The sequence below is a fragment of the Acinonyx jubatus genome, chromosome A2 (genome assembly GCF_027475565.1).
Source record: "Acinonyx jubatus isolate Ajub_Pintada_27869175 chromosome A2, VMU_Ajub_asm_v1.0, whole genome shotgun sequence".
In the NCBI taxonomy this organism is placed as follows: Eukaryota; Metazoa; Chordata; class Mammalia; order Carnivora; family Felidae; genus Acinonyx; species Acinonyx jubatus.
The window spans coordinates 160,662,718-160,683,889 of NC_069383.1; the positions used below are offsets into that span (position 1 = coordinate 160,662,718).

The 21,172-nt window shown below is 53.9% G+C and overlaps 2 protein-coding genes and 1 long non-coding RNA gene across 10 annotated transcripts in view; 1 reads left to right on the top strand and 2 right to left on the bottom strand.

Moving 5' to 3' along the window:
- VAV1 (vav guanine nucleotide exchange factor 1) overlaps positions 1 to 8,103 on the bottom strand; it is a 46,791-nt gene extending 38,688 nt beyond the window's left edge. For 3 of the 4 annotated variants that reach the window (XM_027050092.2, XM_027050090.2, XM_027050089.2), the window contains exon 1: positions 7,542 to 8,103. In XM_027050092.2, coding sequence (XP_026905893.1) covers positions 7,542 to 7,745 — 204 coding nt within the window. In that variant the 5' untranslated portion in view covers positions 7,746 to 8,103. The remainder of the gene's footprint in view (positions 1 to 7,541) is intronic. The other variant, XM_027050091.2, reaches the window with a different exon arrangement.
- An 889-nt stretch (positions 8,104 to 8,992) lies between these two features.
- Positions 8,993 to 11,133, bottom strand: LOC128314964 (uncharacterized). The gene is made up of 2 exons (XR_008297323.1): positions 10,023 to 11,133; positions 8,993 to 9,469 (listed from the first exon to the last, which is right to left on the bottom strand). It is a non-coding gene; the product is annotated as an uncharacterized LOC128314964 (long non-coding RNA).
- Positions 10,326 to 21,136, top strand: SH2D3A (SH2 domain containing 3A). Of its 5 annotated transcripts, XM_027050034.2 has the most exons (10): positions 10,326 to 10,483; positions 13,838 to 13,974; positions 15,487 to 15,836; positions 16,193 to 16,269; positions 17,852 to 18,336; positions 18,461 to 18,576; positions 18,752 to 18,926; positions 19,005 to 19,116; positions 19,399 to 19,584; positions 20,446 to 21,136. In XM_027050034.2, exons 2-10 carry the CDS (start codon positions 13,906 to 13,908, stop codon positions 20,604 to 20,606), a joined length of 1,731 nt encoding a protein of 576 aa, XP_026905835.1. In that variant the 5' UTR covers positions 10,326 to 10,483; positions 13,838 to 13,905; the 3' UTR covers positions 20,607 to 21,136. The 5 variants fall into 5 exon arrangements, with proteins under 5 accessions (XP_026905835.1, XP_053075974.1, XP_026905833.1 ...); XM_053219999.1 differs by having other exon boundaries at positions 18,431 to 18,576; positions 19,399 to 20,589; XM_027050032.2 differs by having other exon boundaries at positions 19,399 to 20,589.
- The last annotated feature ends 36 nt before the right edge of the window (positions 21,137 to 21,172 follow it).

A 21,172-nucleotide genomic window follows, 5' to 3' on the forward strand; every position in this document is an offset into this window, starting at 1 on the left:
CTAAGCCAGTTTCAGTGGGGTTTTCTGTCACAAGGTCTAAAACCCTTGGTTAAAATTTCTGCAGACTGAGCTCAGAATTTCCTCAAATTTCAAACTTCTCTGACTGAACATCCCTTATTTCTTCCCCAGGGGACCTGACCCCCAAGTTCCTCCTAAAGTCCAGGTCTCAGAACACCATCCCTGCTATCAAAGGTCGACAGTTCATCTCTGCATTGTGGTGAGGTCTTTAGGAGCTCAGCTATGCCCACCCAACACAGCCTCAGGTTCTGCCCACTTCCTGGCCATTAGTGTTAACAAGGGAGACAAACAGAACTTATTTTGGCTCCTCAAATATGCCCCAACCTCCCACACTCAATCAGCATGTCTCCTCTTCCAGGAGGCTTACCCTGATTGCTTCTAGGGGTTTCCTCCTCTCTGCACCCACAATGCCCTGGGCTCCACCCACCCATCATGGACTGTGCTCCGCTCCTTTGTAACTGCCCATTTCCTGGTCTACTTCAAAGAGCTGCATGAGGGTCTGTGTCTCGTTCATCATGGAATTCTCTATCATCCTGCACATGGCCTAATAAAAGGAAATGTCTATGACGTGGGTGGTGTCATCGTTATTATTACTAGCATCATCATCATTTTCCCCATTTTATAGATGAGAAAACCAAAGGCAGAAGAGGCTTTGACACTTGCCCAAAGTCACATAACTAGGAACTAGTAGAAGCTGGACTGATCCCAAGCAATCCATACTTAACCACTGCTAAGCCACTACCACTAACCAATAATAAGTAAGCACTCAACAAATACCCATTATATCAGGGATCAATTGGAAAACTCTGTAAAGAGACAGATAGTAAATTTTTTTTTTTGGCTTCGTGTCTTTGTCATGACTAGTCATATCATGAAATCAGCCCCAGACAAAACGTCCATAGATGTGTGATTTGTTGTGTCAATTAAATTTTGTTTCTGAAATGAGGCAGCCACCTGATAAGTGATAGTCTGTTGTTCCTGTATTAAAGGGACAATGAATAGATGGATGAAGTGAATAGTCAGTAAATATTTATTGAGCACCTACTATGTGCCAGGTGCTGTTCTAGGCACAGGGACACAGCTGTGAACCAAACGGACAAAAAGCCTTTCCCTGACATCCAGTGGGGGGAAGTGGATAATAAACAAACAAGTAAAATCTATGTAAGTCAGAGGGCGGTAAGTGCTACGGAAAAAAATAAAACAAGACAAAAAACAGACATGCAAAGGCCCTGAGACTGGATGGGGCTTGGTGGGTTCTGGGAACAGCAAGGAGGCTCTTGTGGCTGGAATAGAGTGAGGAAAGAAAGTCCTGAAGGGTGACATTTCCCAGTACTAGACCCAGAAGGAGGTCAGTACACAGAATAAAACGTTAGAAGAGAAGGCACAATACCAAATGTTGACGCTCCCAGACTTCCAGCCCCATCAGCCGTAGTAGATATCTTCAGAGAAGATCTTCTGGTCAACCCAACCCAACCTACTTTGCTGCAATTTTCTCCCACCCAGGCTTCCCCATCCCTAGCTGGATCCCTCCCCTGTGGCTTTGGTTCAAGCCCTCCTTATTCCTTTTCCCACCATGGACTCCTCCAAGCCAACCCCTCCAGACCTGCATCTCTGAAGGCAGCGAGGCATCACTCCGGGGTTCTACGACATTGACTTTTCTATGTCCACCCAACCCATTTCCTATCCTCCCTGGCTCCCAGCCAGACCATTTTCAGCCTCTCTTGCAGTTGGAGGGGGCCATGTGATGGAGTTCTGGCCAATGGAACAAGAATGGAGACGACAGCACCACATCTGGGCCTGGCCCATGACAGCCTCTCATGGGTTCCCTCCTCACACTCCTCTCCCCTACCTTCTGGGATAGAGACGGCTCCAAGGGCTTTAGGGAGAGAAGGGCCATGGGATGGGGAGAGCCCAGGTGCTACAGGGACTTTGTAAAGAAGAGCCACCCTCTTAAGCTCCCAGTTGACCCAAACTGGATTGTGATGTGAGCGAGAAGTAAACTCTTATTGCCAGCGAAGTGAACAGTTTGTTACAGCAGCTAACATCACACACGCTGACTTACGCCACATCGTACAGCCAACTCAGACTGACTGAAATCAAATTAACCAAAAGAGTGCCTCCACCATTTTCGCATTTGCTAAATTCAGCACATCAATCACATTAAAAAGGAATTTAACTTAACCTATCACATTTAAGGCTCACCCAAGCCTTAAAGGTGCTATTCACATCCCACTTTATAGATAAGACAACCAGGGCTCAGACAGAGTAAGAAACATTTTTTTTTCCCTTCAAGATCACAAAGGTAGTAAGTACCTGACTTGAAATTCAAGCCAGCCTAATATGTAAAGAGTTTCTAAAAATCAATAAGAAAAAAAGGCAAACGGTCCCAGAAAGGGGGAAAAAAAAATGGGCAAATGAAATGAACAGATATTACTTTGCCGAGAAAAAATAGAAATAGCTCTTAGACAAAGGAAGAGGTTCAACCTCACTCAGAATAAGAGAAATGTAAATTGATCTATAGTGAGCTTTATCACCCATTAAGTTGGCAGAGCTCCAAGGACAGTAAGCACTCTTATGCTTTGCTAGTGGTAATGTAATTAGAACAGTCCACTGGGGAACAATCCCCTATGGAGAACAACTTGGCCACATCTGCCAGAAACACTAAGGCTCACACACTTCGGGCCAGCAAGTCCTTCTGAGAACGTATGCCATGAATACACTTGCTCACGTGTATGGCAGCAATAGTAAGATTTCTATGTAGCCAGGGACTTTTCTACGTTCTTTAGAGTAATCCATTACCTGTCACAACGATGCTTAAAGATAGGGATTTATTATCCCCATTTTACAGATGAGGAAACTGAGGCACAGACAGGTTAGGTAACATGCCCAAGGTCACAGGGTGGAGTCAGCAAAAAGTGACTCGTGGACAAGGTTAATGGCTGCAGTAAATGTATCATAACAAAAGCCTGGTACCACCCAAGTGTCCGCTGAGAGAAAGGATGATAAAATAAATGATCACCCAGCTGAGCAGCGGGACAGAGGCATTTTAGGGTGACTGCGGACAGCAAGAACCCCAGGACCGGGCTGCCCATGATTCCAGTCCCCAAGTCTGCCGCTTCCAAGCTGGGTGCCCTGCAGCAGGTTACTCAACATCTCTGTGCCTCCATCACTCATGTGAAAAATGAGGATAATTACACCTAACAGGGTGTTGTGAGAACTAAACAAATGTAAAAAGTGCTTAGAACAGGGATCTGCAAACTGTTTCTACAAAGTTCTGTATAGTAAATATTTCCAGCTCCACAGGGAGGAGTCTCTGTGGCGACTGCTCAACTCCATAGCTGCAGCTGGAAAGCGGCCATAGACGATATATACATGCATCAGTGGGGATGGCTGGGTGCCAGTAAAACTTTATTTATAAAAACATGCTGTGGTCCAGATTCTGCTGTTGGGCTGTAGTTTGCTGGCCCCTGGTTTGGACTAATGCTTGGCACATAGTTAGCTCAACAGAAGTAATTTGTTTAACAAATGGATTATCCAGCATATCATACAGTCATTTTTTTTTTTTTTTGAATGAGGACACTCTCTCTATATTGATTTGGAAAGATTCCCAAGACGATTATCAAAGCGAGGAGAGCAAGATATAAAGGAACCAGTTGTATGTACCATCTTTCAAGTTAAGGGAGTAGGGTAGGAAATAAGAACCTACATTTCTAGTTGCCTATGTTTGCAATAAATTCTGGAAGGATATACAGTCAACTTAGAAAAAAGTTACTTATGAGGAAAGGAAGGAGCTGGGTATCTGAGGGACAGGACTAGAAGTTAAACTTTTCCCTGTGCACCTTTTTATGTGTTTTAATATTTGAACCATATGAATGTATTATTTAACCAAATATTTTAAAGTCTTTTGCAGGCTCTCTGTCCCCTAGCATAGGATTTCTCAACCTTGGTACTATTTTCAATTGTTTTTTTAATTTGAGAGAGAGAGAGAGAGAGAGAGAGAGAGAGAGAGAGAGAGAATGAGCAGAAGAGGGGCAGAGGGGGAGAGAGAAAAAGAGAGAAAGAGAGAATCTCAAGCAGGCTCCACACTGAGTGGACGCAGGGCTCGATCCCACAACCCTGGAATCATGGCCTGAGCCGAAATCAAAAGTCGGATGCTTAACCGACTGAGCCACCCAGGCGCCCCTCAACCTCAGCACTATTGATGTTTGGGGAGATCATTCTCTGCTGTGTCGGATACTGAGCAGCATCCCTGATACCTACCCACTACATTTCAGTAGCATCTCCCAGATATGATGGGCCAAAAACGTGTCCAGACATTGCCAAATGCCCCGGGGGCGCAAAATCACCCCAGCTGAGAAATACTACCCCAACCCAAATTCCTGCTTGCCATTATGCTACCCACCCTCCTGCTACCCCCCGTCCTTCCTAAACAGACAGTTTATCAGGCATTTTCAGGTGTCACAGACCGTGCTAAGCAGTGCTGAAATAGTACAACCGTCCTCCCAAATAAAGGTGCCATTTGTACCCATGTTTCACAGATGGGGAAACTGAGGCTCAGAGAGGTGAAGCCAGGAAGTGGTGTGTCAGAATTTGAACTCTGGCCCCTCAGAGCCACCTCCCTCGAGCTGAGGCCCTGTTCTAACTCTCCTGCCCTCTCCACTGCCTTGCCAGTGACCGGGGTATTCACAGGCTGGGGACCTTGACATCATCCAGGGCCCAGCGCCTGTCCCTGCCAGGTCTAATCAGCTCCCACGCCCTGGCGGGTCTTTCCCACAATGACTGTCACATTCATCCCTCCCTCCCCAGTCCCTTGACCTTACACTTTCATCTCTGCCACCCAGACTCCCAGAGGAAGGAGCTGAGTTAGACTGTCTGCGGCTCAGTGTGCCGTCTGTGAGGATATCAGATCTCAGAGGGACCATCCAGCCTCAGATCTCAGGTCTCAGAGGGACCATCCAGCTTAGAGACTCCCCCTGGTCCGACCTCAGTCATGAACCACTCCCACCAGACTCTGTGGGCAACCACAAGCTCTCACCTCAGGGCCTTTGCACTGGCCGCACCCCTGGCAGGAGCACTGTATTCACAGCAATTCCCTGAATTCACAAGGCTCATTCCCTCACTTTCCCCAGGGCTCTGCTCAAATGTCACCTTACCAGCGAGGCTTCCAGGACCCCCTATTCAAAAGCGTGACCCGCACACTCCCGTGCTCCCTCCGCTGCTTTGTTTTGTCCCTCCCCTCCCCACAAGTTAGCCATTGTCCGTCTCGCCCACTGCAATTCGGGCTCCTCAGCGACAGGGCTCTGTGTGTGTGTCCTTCCCACCGTCTCAGCACCAAGAAGAGGCCTGACATACATCGTAACTGGTGATGAGTGAATGCCCTCTTCCAGCCCTCTTCCCTGGAAACAACCGAGAAAAAGCAGAGTAACTGTGAAGAGGAAAAGAGAGAAACGGAGAAGTATCCAAATTCTAGCCAGCTGCTCAGCCCAGGGGCATCCCCACCCCTCCCCATTTCTCCCTCTGCCCTTCGCCCTTCTGTATCCCAAATGCCACTGCCACATCCCACAGGCAGTCCACATCCCCAGCTTATATCAGTTGACAGACGGGGCCCTGCTCTATTCATGTGGCACCTCACCTCCCTCCACCTTACTGGAGCCACCTTTTAGCTTCCTGCACACATCCCTGCTAGGAACAGCGCACGGGGTTGAGCTTCGAGGGGAGACGAGACGAGGAGGGGCAGGAAGGCACAGAGCTCCAGATGGGGAGGATTGGGGGACCCCCTTGTGCAGCCTGGGGCCTGACACAGCTGGGCACAGGAAGCCAGAGTAATGAGAGAACTCCTACTCATGCTGCAAAACATCACACAAATGTCCCCTCTTGTATAAAGCCTGACATCACCAGGCAATGTCTTGCCTTTGCCTCAAGGGCCCCCAGCCCAGAGGTTTCTCCCTCTGTCCCAGTCCTGACAACACAGGGCTAGGGGTGTCTGTGTCTCCCAGCCTGGGAGCACCCGGAAGGCCACGCCTGGGTCCTCCGCACGGCCCGGCACAAAGACAGAAGCTGTATCCCTGCAGCCCCCCACAGCCTCCCTCCTAGACAGTAACTCCACGTCCCCGTGCCCTTCCTTGGGGAACCAGCTGTAGGCTAGATGCAGGCAGGGTGGAAGTTCATGCTCAAGTCTACCCACTTCCTGATTAGCTGTTGTTAGAGCCTCACTGGGGACCCTGACTGCCTGCCAGCCTGGGGCCAGACGGGACGACGTTTGGCTGGAAGCTAGGAGGTAAGCAAATGTAGGCAAATCTGGGATGGCCTGTGGCCAGAGGGGCTGGGCCTCAGGAGTTCCCTCACCCTTACAGGAAGCCCTGCCTAGGCTAAGGAGGGTGGGCCACCCACCTCTCCCACCCCATGGCCCTGTCCCTGGGGAATGCCCCCAGGGACCCCCCCCCCCCCCCCCCCCCCCCCGCCTCGGCCGCCATGGGCCCAGTCCCCTAATATGCACATGGCCTCTCGGACCAGAGAAAAGGCCCCAGAACAATGAAACAATGCACAGATCCCGGCACAAAGCTTTCATTCCAGAGTGGAGCCTGAGGGCCAGAGGCCAGGGTCCCCTCAGACTCCCAGGGCAGGTGAGGCAACCAGAGCCCCCAGACCCCAGCACGCACGGCCTCCACCCTGCACCCAGGAGACCACAGCGGCCCAGAGAAGGTGCTACAGACAGTGGCCCCAGTCACGTTATCTCCTCCACCCCCACCACATTCAAATAGGGATTTGAATATGTTTCCTGAGACTGGCAGGGCCAGCTCAGTCCATCCACCCTCCCCGGACCTGGGCCCTTGCAGAAAGCCCTACAGAGAAAGGGCAGCTGTTTCTAGGCTCCAAGACCCCAGGATCCACTCTCAGGCTCAGGACCAGGGGCTTTTCTCAATGCCACCTAGGGATGGAGAGAGCTAGGAAGACCAGAGCCCAGAGGCCCACAGCCCCCCACCCACCGCATGCGCCCCACACGCCCCAGGCCCAGGCAGGAAGCGAAGGGGAAGAAGATGTGAGGGGAAGGAAGGGGCCCAGGCCCGGGAGGAGGAGACACATGTGGGGGAAGAAGTTGGTGGAGGCCCCTCCCCCATAGGCAGAAGTGGGGGGGATGTCAAAGGAGGCCAAAACCTCAGGCACCCCATTGGACACCTGGGGGTTCCCAGGTGTCCCTCAATAACCCCCACACAGCCCCACCTGGGGCTTGAACCTCAGTGGACTCAGTCCGGGACCCGAGAGCGTTAACCCCGAGTTTGCTAGTTCTCAGCCTGGATGTGCACTAACTCAGAGCCTGTTAACCCACTCCTGTTAACCTTGGGTGAAATACCCCAGAATCTCAGAGTTTACCGCCCCCTCCAGCCGCCCCCCATCCTCCCCTCCACGCCAGCCCCAGAGCTGGGAGTATATTCCCTTCCACATCACAAGCCCAGAGTTTCAGTGCCTTACCCCTCCCGGTGCCCCCCCAGGGTACACCCCTCCACTCCCAGCCCTTGGCTCACCTGAGACATCTGGGGGCGCAGGTTGACCTCACGCAGGTTGATGGCGTGGGGCAGCAGGTTGTTGAGCAGCTGGCACAGAAGGACGCCATCCCGCAGGGCCTGTGCCAGCTCGCACACCTGGGCCCCATCCCAGGTCACGCGGTGGCTGGGGGGCAGCACCCGGCACTGGATCAGCCAGTGGGTGCACTGGCGCCACAGCTCCATGGTTGCTGCCTCGCCGGGCGGCCCGCGCCCTCGCTGCCTCCACCGCCTGCCTGCCTGCCTATCCTAGCCGGCTACCACTTCCTCTTTGCCTGTAACTGTCGCCCCGGAGGGGGTAGAGGAGGCGGAGCCATGGGGGGGGGCGGGGCGGGGAGAGGCGGGAGCATCAGCAGTCCGGCCTCCCCTGTACAGGACTCTTCCCGCCCAACACAGCGCACCTAGGAGTGGGGGCTGCTGCAGGAGCTCCTGAGGCCTGATGCCTTCCGCCATATCCAACCCACGAGCAGTACCCCCCCGGGGCAAAATACTCAAAATCTGCTCTCTTCTGAACCCTCTCTCTTCTGCCTCCACTCTGGCTTGGCCCCCCCACATCCTAGCTTGAATCAATACATTCCCCGTCCACCCTGGTCCCCAGGCTCCCCACCTTGCCCCCTCCCCCGCCCACAGTCTATCCTCCCCACAGAGGAGCACACCTGTGAGCACCCGGGTCAAGTCGTGATGCCCCCTTCTTACAGCCCACCTCCCTGCAGCCAACGAGGCCCCACATGACACATCCCTGTACCCCGCCTTGCCCTCATGTCTCCCACTCACCGCTTTCCCTCACTCAGCCTGCCCCGGCCACGCAGGCCTCCTCACTGTTTCTCCAACACATGAGGCCACCGCAGAATTTTGCCTCCAAATCCTGCCACAGGGCCTTTGCACATGCTGCTCCCCCTGCCTTAGGCAAGCAACTTCATGGCTAGCTCCCCGGCCCCAGCAGTTCTTTACTCCATGTCACCCTCTTAGGAAATCTTCCCAAATCTCTCCATTTTAAATCACAGCCCTTCTTTCCCACTTCCCCGCGTTAAGCCCTGACCACCATCCGACAAACCTGACATTTTATACACTTGTTTCTTTGTTGCCTATTTAGAAATGTGTCTCATTTGTTCCCAGCACCTGGCGCATATACACGCGCTATAAAACTTTCTTGAATGAATAAATAAATGGTCGGAAGCTTTTTTTTTTTTTTTTTTTTTGGCTCCACCTCTGACGTTTATCCCAAGCTCATGCATATACTGCCATGGCCCTGGCCCCCACCATCTTTTTCCTTGTAGACATCGATGGTGTTGTTCGTTAGTCTATTCGTTTAGCAAACACCATCTTCGTAGCCCTTATCTCCACCTGAAAACATCTCGTCTACAAGGTCTCTCTCTCTCCACCTCCACCCCACTAAGCTGAGTAGACTCCCGCCCATCTCACAGGCACGCCCCTCAGATTTTCTTTTTTTAATTCTTCCAACCACTAGGGGGCGCTAGACTCCCACACTGGACAACCACCCCCCGCCCCGCTCTACTCTCTGCACCGAAACTAGGCGGGAGGGGGTCAAGGAAAAAAACACTCCCCTCAGCTCCTCCTCCGCAGCCTCGAGTCTCTTCCACATTTCGCTGAGGGGGAAGCCAAGCCTGGAAATCACCAGCTTTGCGATCCCGCAGGCACCGAAACTTTTCATCCCCAAGCGTCCTTGGCGCTCTACGACTCAATTTCCTCATCTGTAAAATGGGTGATGGTAACCTTCACCGTCGAGAATTATGGTAGGGATCAGAGATGGTGGGGCTGGGCTGCACGGATGAAAGCGAGGAGGACAGGATGGCGCTCCAGGGCTCGGGGTATGAATCCCACCTCCGCCACTCACAAGCCGGGTCAACCTGGGCAAATGGCTTGGCTGCCTCGAGCCTCAGTTTCTGCATCTGGAAAATGGGGGTGATGAAAATTAGTACCTCCTTCACTGACAGGTCTATGTGAAAATTAAATGCGTTGAAGCAGGTCAGGCAAGCAGAAGAGTCCTGGCATACAGTAAGCGCTCAGTAAGTGTTAGTTGCGGCTAGTGCTTTCAAAACTGCTATTATTGTGAGCCCTCAATAAACGTGGCTAGAGCGTCCTTCCTCTTGTTCCAAATCTTTCCGTGCTTGCTCCAAGCATCACGATGGAAGCCCCCCTCCCACCTCCTTCCTCCCACCAGGGAAACCACCTGAATGTCTCCCCCCCCATGAGCCCCCAGAGTCGAGCTCCTCTCCCCTCGTGCTGTTACTGGTGGAGTCTGTCGTGTTTTCCCGCATCTGTCTCCACAAAACCCGACACCCACTGGAGTTCCCTTCCGGGAAACCCAGGGGGACGGTCTGGAGGAAGCGCACCTCTCTCTACGTCACAGCAGCCGTCGCCCCCGCGCTTAGAGTGAGCCCGTAAAGGGCCGGCCTGTCCCCCCGCGGGCCCCTGGGAGGCGAGGAGAGAGACACCCCTTACCACGTCCCTAGGGGTCAGGGATACTTGGGACCAGCCTTGCGGGGAAGAGAGGAGCGGAGCTCTAAAGGGCGGGACTGAGAGAGGGAAAAAGAGCGTGTGGGCGTGGCCAGCTCCTGGGGGCGGAGCGACGCCCCAGGCGGCGGGGCCTCCTGGAAGCGGTGGACTGCGTTCCCGAGGGGGCGTGGTTTATGGGAGGGAGGTTCTCTCCGAAGGGGGCGTGGTTAGCGCCAAGAACGCCTGTGAAGGGGTGGGACGGGGCGCGGGGGCGGGGCCAGAGCCTGGAAGGCTACCGTTGGAGGCGGGGTCCTCGGGGCGGGGCCAGGTGAATGGGCTCGGTTCCCGCCGGGCGCGGCCGGAGAAGGTTGGGCCCGCTGGGGCGGGGAGGGAGGGGCCCGGAGCCGCAGAGCTTTAGGCTTCGTCCCGGCCCCAGCCTCTCGCCAGCTCCGCGGGTCCCGGCCCAGGTGAGTGAGGGGACGCAGGTACATCCGGAATCAGGGGATTATTGGGGTGGAAGAGTCCTCTTTTTTCCAGGTGGGGCCCCCGGCCGGAAGGGAAGGTCGGGGTGTCGGTCCCCGAGCAGCCGAGGACATAGAAGGGGTCGCCGAGTGCCTGATTGGGTCGCTGTGCGTCACGCGTGACCGTGTACCTGGACGTACCTGAAAGTGCTCCTCTAAGCGTGTTGCCTGTGGAACACGGAAAGCCTCCAGGCTGCCACTTTGCCTGAGCAATCTTTTTAAAGCACAAACCAGATCGCGCCCTCTCTCATTTAAAACCCTTCTTTAACCCCCATTGCATCCCACTAAGATGAAAACTCCGGGTCCACCAGAATGGTCTCACGCCCGTCGACCTCGCCGCTCTCCACTTAGCTGGTTGCTCAGTGCGTTTCAGCCACAGTGGCCTCTTGATGGTGTAAAATGTTAGAAGTAAGCTCCATCTCACCCCCAGGCCTTTGCACCCGCTCTCCCGGCCCCCACCACCTTGACTGCCCTTTTTCCAAACCTTTGTGTAACTGTCTCCTTCCCTTTACTGAGATCTCAGCTCCAAAGTCCCTCCATGGAGGGAGAAAGCTGCCTGATTATACGCTATTTACAGTAGCTGCCTCCTCCAACCTTCTTTATCCCACGCTCCTGTTTTATCATCTTCAGTGATTATTCTTAGACATTGTCTTCTTCATTCATTTGTGTGCTGTTTGCTGTTTGACTTGCCCACGAGGCAGCACCTGGCAGGGCCTTAGTCACATTCATCACTGTATCTCCCGGGTCTAGAACAGGTCCTGAACATAGTAAGTGCTCAGCCAATCAGCGTTTGCTCCATGTCAAGTTTGACTACCCATGTCTATCTGTGTCCATGTGTCTGTGTGTAGGGGGCTGCCCCCCTGCATATGTGTGCACACTGGCATGGTCTGTAGGGCATGAATAACCCTCTTCCCTTCCCCATGGTTGACCCTACCCCACCCTCCTTCTGATTCTGCTCCCTTCTCTCCCCTGCCCAAATATCCAGAAATTATTCCAAAGGATGAAGGGCAGGAGGATGACTTAGTTGCCCTGAGTCTGACCTGTGCCCACCCTGAGCTCCTCCCTCATCCCAGCTCCCCTCCACCAAACTAGCCAGAGCCTTGTCGGTGACCCACCTGCATGCCCACTAAAGAGGGCACAAGATAGAGGGAGCTGAGGCTAGGGGAGTCAAGACAGAGGCTGGCCTGGCCCAGCTGACAAACAGGAAGTACACAGGCATCCAGGAGGCACACCTGGCGTTTCAGGTATGCAGCACCTGGAGCCAGCTCCCTGCCCAGCTCCCCACCCCTAAAGCCACCTGGGGCAGGTCTGGGAACTTCCTGCCCGGTTCTGGCCCTCAGCCTTGCTGACTCAGGAAACGAGAATCCTGGTGCTACTTCCCTGCACAGCCAGGCGCAGGAGACCTTAGGGGTGGAGGCAGTGAGAAGCAGACCGCCTGCTTCCCTCCCACCCAGAGCAGGTTTTCTCCACCAGACTCCAGACACACAGAGCCTGAGGCCTGCACAATATCAAGGGAGCCCCAAAATGTCAGAGACCTAAATTTGGCCACAAGAATAACAAAGCGTATGGGCTCCAAAATGTAAGAATCTGCAAAGGCAAAATTGCTGTTTGCTGACATTTCTACAAAATGTGACGTTTTATTGTCCTTGAAAATGGTATTATGTTGGAGAGGGGCCTGGCCAGCTCAGTCAGAGGAGTGTGCAATTCTTGATCTCAGGGTCGTGAGTTCGAGCCCCACATTGGGTGTAAAGATAATAATAATGACAATAATAATAATAATAATAATAATAAATTTAAGGGGCACCTGGGTGGCTTAGTGGGTGACTCTTGATTTCAGCTCAGGTCATGATCTCACAGTCATGAGATTGAGCCCTGTGTCCAGCTCCATGTTGGGTGTGGAGCCTGCTTAAGTTTCTCTCTCTCCCTCTGCCCGTCTCCCGCTCACATTCACTCTCTCTCTCTCTTGCAGAATACAAGAATGCATACATAAAGTTTTTAAAAATGGTGTGACATGGGAAAGCCATGTATGGGTCAGATGTTCCTACATCCTAAGAATTCTTGAGTGTGCACATAGATGGCTAAGAAGCTATAGATTAATAACATAGATTCCCTCTGGCCTGGAATGTTCTTTCACCTGGCTCGCTCCCTCAAAATCCTCCCAGTTGGTACTAATTGAGACCCTCCCGGGCCACCCTATGGAAAATCTTATCTCCACCCCTTGTAACTTCATATCCCATCCCTGGCTTTATTTTTCTGCTTATCTCTTTGTAATCTATCTACTCCATCATCTACTTATTTATTTTCTTTAAAATATTCTTTTAATGTTTATTTATTTTTGAGAGAGAGAGAGAGAGAGAGAGAGAGAGAATGCATGTCGGGGAGGGGCAGAGAGAGAGGGAGACACAGAATCCGAAGCAGGCTCCAGGCTCTGAGCCGTCAGCCCAGAGCCCAACGTGGGGCTCAAACTCACGAACCGCGAGATCATGCCCTGAGCCGAAGTCGGACGCCTAACCAACTGAGCCACCCAGGTGCCCTACTTACTTATTTTCTTAGTTGCTCTCTGCCCCACTAGAACAGCAACTCCCCAAGGATGCCCCTGTCTAGTTCCTGCTGGGCCTCTAGTGCCTAGAGTATGTACCTGGCACACAGTGAGTGCCCCATAGATATTAGTTTGAGTGAAATAGTTAATGACATTTCTGTAAAATGTCATCTGCATAAAAATCGCATTACAGGGGCTCCTGGATGGCTCAGTCAGTTAAGCGTCAGATTCTTGGTTTCGACTCAGGGCATGATCTCACGGTTCAGTTCCTGGATCGAGCCCCGCCTTGGGCTCCAAGCTGATAGTGCAGAGCCTGCTTGGGATTCTCTCCCTCCCTCTCTCTCTGCCCCTCCCCTGCTCACGTACTCTCTCTCTCAAAACAAATAAACCAACAAACATTCTTTAAAAATTGCATTACATTTGAAGACAATGTCTAGGTCTTCTCCCTTTGCAAGAATACCAGTGAATGCACAACTGTTTGCACGAGATCACAGCCAATTCTAAGTTAATCTTAATCATAGCCCAATTATATGTATCTACCATATATAATGTATACATATAAGTACACACATATATAAACAAAATCTGCTGTGTGTGTATATATATATATTTTGACTGAATAACTTGTTTAATTTAGAATATGGCTATATTATATATATACAGAGAGAGAGAGTTGCATTGTAAGGTTTGAGGACCATGGAAGGGCTGACCTGGCCACTAAGGAAGTTTAGGAGGAAGGAATAATTATTCCCATTTTACAGATGTGGAAGACTGAGGACTGTTGCAAGTACAGAGTTCAGCCCTTGTACCCTCTGCCCCCAAGAGCTCCATGCAGGTGCCACAGGATGGAGAAGACTTCGCCAGCCAGCCCTGGTACCACGGCCCCCTGTCCCGTCAGGTACCTCTGCTTCCTACAGAGCCTCAGGACCGTCTGATGGGGAGCCTCTCCCGCCCTGACTTGCTGGGGATTCCTGGGTCCTGGATGAGGGACTTATGGTCAAGGTCTATTGGAAGCGGTGGCTGAGGGTCTGGGGACTGTCTTGAAGTTTGGTTGGTATCATGCCACTCCTTACACGTAAATGACCATTTTCTCTGGGATGGTATGGACAAGGGTGACAGAGATTAAGTGGGTCCTAATGCTCCCCCCCCCCCAGTCCGACTCCTTGGCTTTGCTTGTCTTTCCCTCTGGGTCCTGAGTACCTGTGGCCACCAAGACCCCATTTCCCTCTTTTATTACCTTCATTGATTACTCTTGGACAATTCACGTGTGCTTGCCTCTCGTGTATCTTGCCCACCAGACGGCGCAGGGCAGGGCCTTGGTCTCACTCATCCCTGTGTCTCCAGGGTCTAGGACAGGTCCTGGCACACAGTGAGTGCTCAATCAGTATTGAGCAGTCACAGCATCTCCCTCTCAACCCAAGTCTCCCCAACCCTCATCCCCAACTCATTTGTCACCCTTGGGAGTCCTGGGACCCGGGGCATCCAGTCAAATTGTGAGAGTCAGTATCGCTTAGTGGTTAAAATGCCACACCCTGGAGCCAGACCTCCTGGATTCAAACCCCAGCTGTGTGACCTTGAGCAAGGTATTTGACCTGTCTGGGCCTCAGTTTCCCCATATGTGAAATGGGAGTAATGGTATCTACTGCTTAACCTTGGTAAAGGCTTAAATGAGTTCATATGCCTACAGCATGTAGCCTGATACATAGTAAGGGCTATATGTGTGTCCACCGTATTTATCGTTCAGTCCCCAGCCCCTGTCCCCAACTCTGCTTTGCCTCCCCCTCTGGTGTCATGGCCCCCAGCCCCTATTGTGGTACCACCACCATGGCTGGCATAAGACTGCTTAAAACTTTTAACAAAGGAGGATTCCCAGGCCACAGTCAGTTTGGAAGGATCCAGCTAATGGCATTTTTGTTTGAAGCCACGTTTGTGTACCAAGCCTAGTGCATTTACTCAGGTTGAAAGCTGCTTTGGTCAATGTCAGCCAGCACTACGAGGTGGTTGAGGAGTGGGGAGTGCGGAGCTCCAGGAATCGGTCAGGATCCGGGCTCTTTCCATCTTGTGGCTCCTCCTTCCACCAGGGCTTTGGGGACATTCCCTGACACGTAGGGGCCAGAACCTGCAGGATTGTGCAGGAGGGGCTTGTGAGCCAGGTCTGGACGTTCCCAGCTGCACTTCTGCCCTCCTCCTATTGGCCAGATCATATCGAATGATGACAAGCTGCAAAGGAGCCTGGGAAACAAATGTACTCCAGAGGGGTGCCCCTGAGAAAAGGGGGGGATGGTTTGGTGTAAAACTACCCCATCCCTGGGGTGGCTTTTCTTGGGTGGGGGCTGGGGGTGAGGCATCACCATTAATTGCTGATCTGGGCTCATGCCTAAGCCCCCTGCCCCCTGTCCTCCTTCCCCAGAAGGCTGAGGCCCTCCTTCAGCAAGATGGAGACTTCTTGGTTCGTGCCTCCGGGTCCCGTGGGGGCCACCCAGTGATCTCCTGCCGCTGGCAGGGCTCAGCCCTGCACTTTGAGGTGCTCCGTGTGGCCCTGCGTCCCCGACCAGGCCGACCCACAGCCCTCTTTCAGCTGGAGGATGAGCGTTTCCCAAGCCTGACCTCCCTGGTTCTCAGCTATGTGACCGGGCAACGTCCGCTCTCCCAGGCCACCGGGGCTGTGGCCTCCAGGCCCGTGATACGGCAAGGACCTATTCGACGCAGCTTTAGTGAGGACACCCTCCGAGGCAGCCCAGCTCTGACAGAGTTGCCCAGGTAATCACAGGCTCCCTACTTCTCAGATGACATCCAGTTCCCCCCAGAGTTCCTCTACCTGGGCACTAACCGCTATTGACATTTAGGGCCGGATCACTCTTGCCTGTGGGGGGTTGTCCTGTGTATCGTAGGATGTTGAACAGCATCCCTGGCCTCTATCTACGGGGTGCCCGTGGAATCTTCTCCACCCCACCCCCTTGTTGCCACAATGAAAAAAAAAATGTCTCCTGACCCTGTGAAGTGTCCCCTGTGGGTACCCCTGATCCTGAATGAGTGGATATAGGGTTTTCTGGGCATCAGTGGGGGCTGCCCTGCTCAGGGTGGGACTACACGTCTCCCTCATCTCTGTCCCCCAGGACTAGAAAGTGGAGTGACAGTCAGCCTGCAGGGCTGGAGCACATGGGGCGGTCAAGAGAAGATCACTGTGGACCAGGTAAGGGTCCACCAGGACAGCACATAGCTCAGAGATGGCTGTGCCACTCACTGCCTGAGTGATGTTGGGCAAGTGACTTAACCTCTTGGGAAATGGGGACAATAATGCTTTCAAAATTGTCATGGCGATTAACAAATACACAGGAACTTTGTGAGGGCTTTAAAATGTGGGTTTATGATTATTCCCAGAAGCTCTGTGTGCTCTGACCGTGGCTGACCTCTCTAATAACTCCTGCCACACCCCTTCCTCACTCCAGCCACACTGTCTTGTTGCTGCCTCAGGATCTTTGCACTTGCTATCCTCACCACGGGAAAGCCCATTCCCCTAATCTTTTCCTGACTGACTTCTCATTTAACTTGGTTTCTCAAAGCAGCTGACCCTAACCGTCCTACCTATGATTCTCCTTGCGGCTTGTCTGAACCATCTGTCCTGCCTCCCCCCATTCAACATGAGCCCTCACTGCATGCCAGCCACTGGGCTAAATGCTGAGATATATCACTCAACAAGAAACACAGAGATCTCTGCACAGGTGGTGCCAGCATCCCATTAAAGGAAGATGGACATTGACAACAAAAATGAGTCAAGTTGGGGTAAACTTAAAAGTAAAACAGGGAGATTGAGATTGGGAGGAGAGGGATGAGAGTATTACAGTTTTAGTAGTAGTCCGGACAGGCCCCGTGGAGAAAGATTTGAAGGTGGTGAAGGAAGAGATGATGTGACTATCTGGAGGTAAGAGTGGCCCAGGGAGAAGGAACAGCCAGTGGGGTGTCTGGGTGTCTCAGTCGGTTAAGCATCCGACTCTTGATTTCGGTTCAGGTCATGATCTCATGGTTTGTGAGTTCAAGCCCTTCATCGGGCTCTGGGCTGACAGCATGGAGCCTGCTTGGGATTCTTGCTCTCCCTCTGTCTCTCAAAATAAATAAATAAACTTGAAAAAAAAAAAAAAAAGGTAGGAAGAGCCAGTGCAAAGGTCCTGGGGCCAAAACAAGAGTTTGAACTGTTGATTCAGCCAAAAGGAGGTGAGTATAGCTGAACCATCTGAGATTCAGATATCAAGGGCCTTTTTTGGCTACTGTGAGAACCTTGGCCTTTACTCAGAGTGAGCTAGAACCATGGGAAGGTTTTGAGCCCCTATAAGAGGGTCTACGTATATGCTTGGCAAATACAGAGCCTCCCAAAAGTCTGGGTGCAGCTTTGAGTTCTAATAAGCTCAGAAGTAGACATGCCAAAAGGTTAACAAAAGACATCATTTGAAAGTTTGATCAACTCTGTGTCTTTGGTGCTTTTGCCGTTTTGTGAATTTTGAGGAATTGTTTCTGTTTTAGTTTTGTATGTGCTTCCCATCTTTAACCAGAGGGCCAAAACCAAAAGAATTCAAGTTTAAACCATAGTATTCAGAATTCATACATAAGTGTCAAAGAGAGTTCATTTTCAAACCATTGGTAAGTGTATCGCATTTAGATCAATGAAGTTTTTAAGTTCAAACCCACCCCAAGATACCTAGTTATTGACGACATGAACCAAGAGGGCCCCAGCTATCTTCTCTGTGTACCCCCGTCACTCCCTCTTGTTTGACCCCTAGAAGCCTCAGCCATGCCCATGTGTGCCCTCCCTCGGATGGGTAGTGACCCCGTGTTGCTAAAGACCCCAGCTCCCCTGGGGTCCGTTGCTGACAGCCTCAGGGCCTCCGATGGGCAGCTTCATGCCAAGGCACCAACCAAGCCACCTCGAACACCCTCGCTGGTGCTGCGTGATGCGTCTGGACGCCCTCCAACGTACTGTGAGCTGGTGCCCCGAGTGCCCAGTGCCCAAGGAACACCCCCTGGCCACAGCAGCCCGGAGACAGAGGCCCCATGGTGGGAAGCTGAAGAGGAAGAGGAGGAAGAGAGTAGAAGTTTTGCAAGACCACAGGCTGAGGTCTCTTTCTGCCCCCCTAACAACCCCTCCTGCCTGCTGGGCCCCCAGAATCGGCCCCTGGAACCCAGAGTCCTGAGTACTCTCCGTGGCCTGTTCCTGGAGCACCATCCTGGGAGCACTGCCCTCCACCTATTATTGGTGGACTGTCAGGTGGGTCACCTACCAGGTCCCTCCTCCTTAGACAGGGGCTGAAGCCAGGCCAAGGCCGAACGGCACCTCAAACCCGTATACTCATTCTGCTCAGTTGACATCCCCACTAACTCCCGCTGCCCAGGCTACAGGACTTCTAGGAGTGACCAAGGCTCAGCGGGGTGCCATGGGGGTTGCCTCTGGCCTGGAGCTGCTCACGCTTCCCCATGGGCATCGCTTGAGGTTGGAACTTCTGGAGAGGTGAGCCAGCCGCCTGGAATCCCCAGGGTCTTCAAACCTCGCCCCATTTACAGTCCCTCAGGGAGGAGGTGAGATGGGTAGGCATGCCTCCCCCCCCCCCCCACACACACACACGCCTCAGCTCCGAGTTACAAACCTCCCACTGCCCCCAGACCCTTGCCCTCCACCCCCGCAGACATGAGGCGCTGGCGCTGGCTGGGGCTCTGGCTGTGCTGGGCTGCGCAGGCCCGCTGGAGGAGCGCGCGGCCACCCTTCGGGGCCTGGTGGAGTTGGCACTGGCCCTGGGGCCAGGGGCAGCGGGGGACCTGCCTGGACTGGCCGCGGTCATGGGCGCCCTGCTCATGCCCCAGGTGCGTGGGGAGCGGAAATGAGGAAGCCTGAGTGCAGGGAAGAGGGAAGAGGAAGCATATTCAGGGCTCCTCCCCTAGGTGTCCCGGTTGGAACGCACGTGGCGCCAGCTCCGAAGGAGCCACACAGAGGCCGCGCTGGCCTTCGAGCAGGAGCTGAAGCCTCTGATGCGGGCGCTGGATGAGGGCGCCGGTGAGTGGCATCACTCGGAGGTCCACACCAACCTTTAATCGCAATCCTGATCCAGCTTTAGGCCCCGCCCCTGTTTCTGTCCTAGGCTCCGCCCCCAGTCCTAGGCCACGCCCCTGGCCCGGTTGCTCTGTGTTAGGCTCGAACCCGTGTTCCTGGGCTTCTGAGGGTCCTCCTCGACTCTAGGAGGACCTAGACTCTAGGGTCCCTCGACTCTAGGGTCCACCCTCTTCACCCTAGACCCCACTTCTGCCCCAAGCCTAGCCCAGAGCCCTTCCCGCATAGGACCCTGCGACCCCGGCGAGGTGGCGCTGCCGCACGTGGTGCCCGCGGTGCGCCTGCTGGAGGGCGAGGAACTCCCCGGGCCGCTAGACGAAAGCTGCGAGCGGCTGCTGCGTACCCTGCACCGGGCGCGTCAGATGGCTCAGGACGCGCCCAAGTTCCGCGAAGCGGCGGCCCGGCGCCTGCGAGGTGAGCTCCCCCTCTGTTCCCGGCTGCCAGCGCGTCCGGACTTTCCGAGCACCCCGCATGCTCTGACTGTGTGCCCCAGAGCCCACCCGGCCAGGGACCAGAGCCTTCCGCCACGCCTCCCGGAGTCCCACCCAAACCGGGCCGACCCGGCCCCCAGGGAGTTCTCGCCCCAAGGCCGCGCGCGTCCGAGCCAACAGTGTTGACAGGAATATTGCTGTCCACCCCAAAAGAGGCCCCGGAGCCACGTCCACGGAGTCCCAGTCCCCGGCTCCCACCTGAGATGGCCCTGCCCCCAGAGGATCTCGATCCCCCCACTAATGCCTAGCCCTCTCCAAAATGAGTCATTTCCTTCGGTCTGGTAGAACAGCACCCCCACTGCGTTCAGAGCCATTCCTCCCGTGCTGGGGGAGGCCCAGCCTCCAGAATCCCCACCTGAGTTACTCCCGCTTTCGCTGGCCACCTTGGCTCTCTTCTCTCCAAAAAGGCTCAACCTCCCCCAAAATGTGCCGTGCTGGGTGGCCCAGACTCCAAATCTTGCCCCCTCCCCAGGCGGCTCCACCTCCAGGCACAGCCCCGAGACCCCCTCCCAGCCCCCACCTCAGCATCACGCACCTGGAACAGACTGCTCCCATGCACCCTGGCGCAGTTTGTTTCCACCGAGCTCCTTAGCCACCCCACCCCGATTCCTGCAGCGACTCTGAGAGCCCCCTCCCCGCCAACCCCGCCCAGTTGCCCAGAGCTTCTGGACAGAGTCCCTCCAGGTCCCTGCTGGGAGAAAGTTCCCCTGGGAGAAGGCAGGTGCAGGGAGGGGCAAGGCTGGAGCCTGGGCCCTGCCCCCAGCCCTCCTGGCCCCGCCCCCAGGATTCCGTCCGAACCCGCAGCTGAGGGAGGCCCTGACCACAGGCTTCGTGCAAAGGCTGCTCTGGGGAAGCCGAGGCGTGGGGGCACCGCAAGCTGCACGTCTTGAGAAGTTCCAGCGCGTCCTCAGCGTCCTTTCACAGCGCCTGGAGCCGGATGGTTGAAAGCACAGACCCCCTTCTTCGCACGGGGACACCCATGCAGTTGCCCCACGCTGCTCACGCAGCCAATCGCAGTGGAAACCCATTCTGCCTCACAGAAATTGGGGGCCAGATTTGCAAGAACCCATCCTGCTCCCTAAAAGTGTACATGAATCCTAGCGTGAGGGACGGCCTCCTCTCCCCCCCCCCACTAGAAGACCCAGGTGTCTGGAGGCTCTGGACCCCCTATCCCAGCCCCCACCTCCCCACACGTAACCTACAAATGGTGAACATGAGGCTTCTGATAGGACGAGAACTTGCAGAGCTCTTAGTCGGAAGCCAGAGTTCAAATGCTTTTTAAAAGCTGTGTGACTTCTAGCAAATGGCTCTGCCTCTCTGTGCCTGCCTTCAACGTAAAAGTGAGGCCGTGTACTTTCTGGGGGTTGTCATGGGGATTAAAGCTCGGGAGTTTAGGGATCACGGGTGGAGAACGCCTGGCACGCGGTGGGTGTTCAACACTGCCTTTTCTCAGTAAAGCTGCCACGAACAAACACGGCAAGGACGTTTGGTGCTTTACCCCCTACACTGAA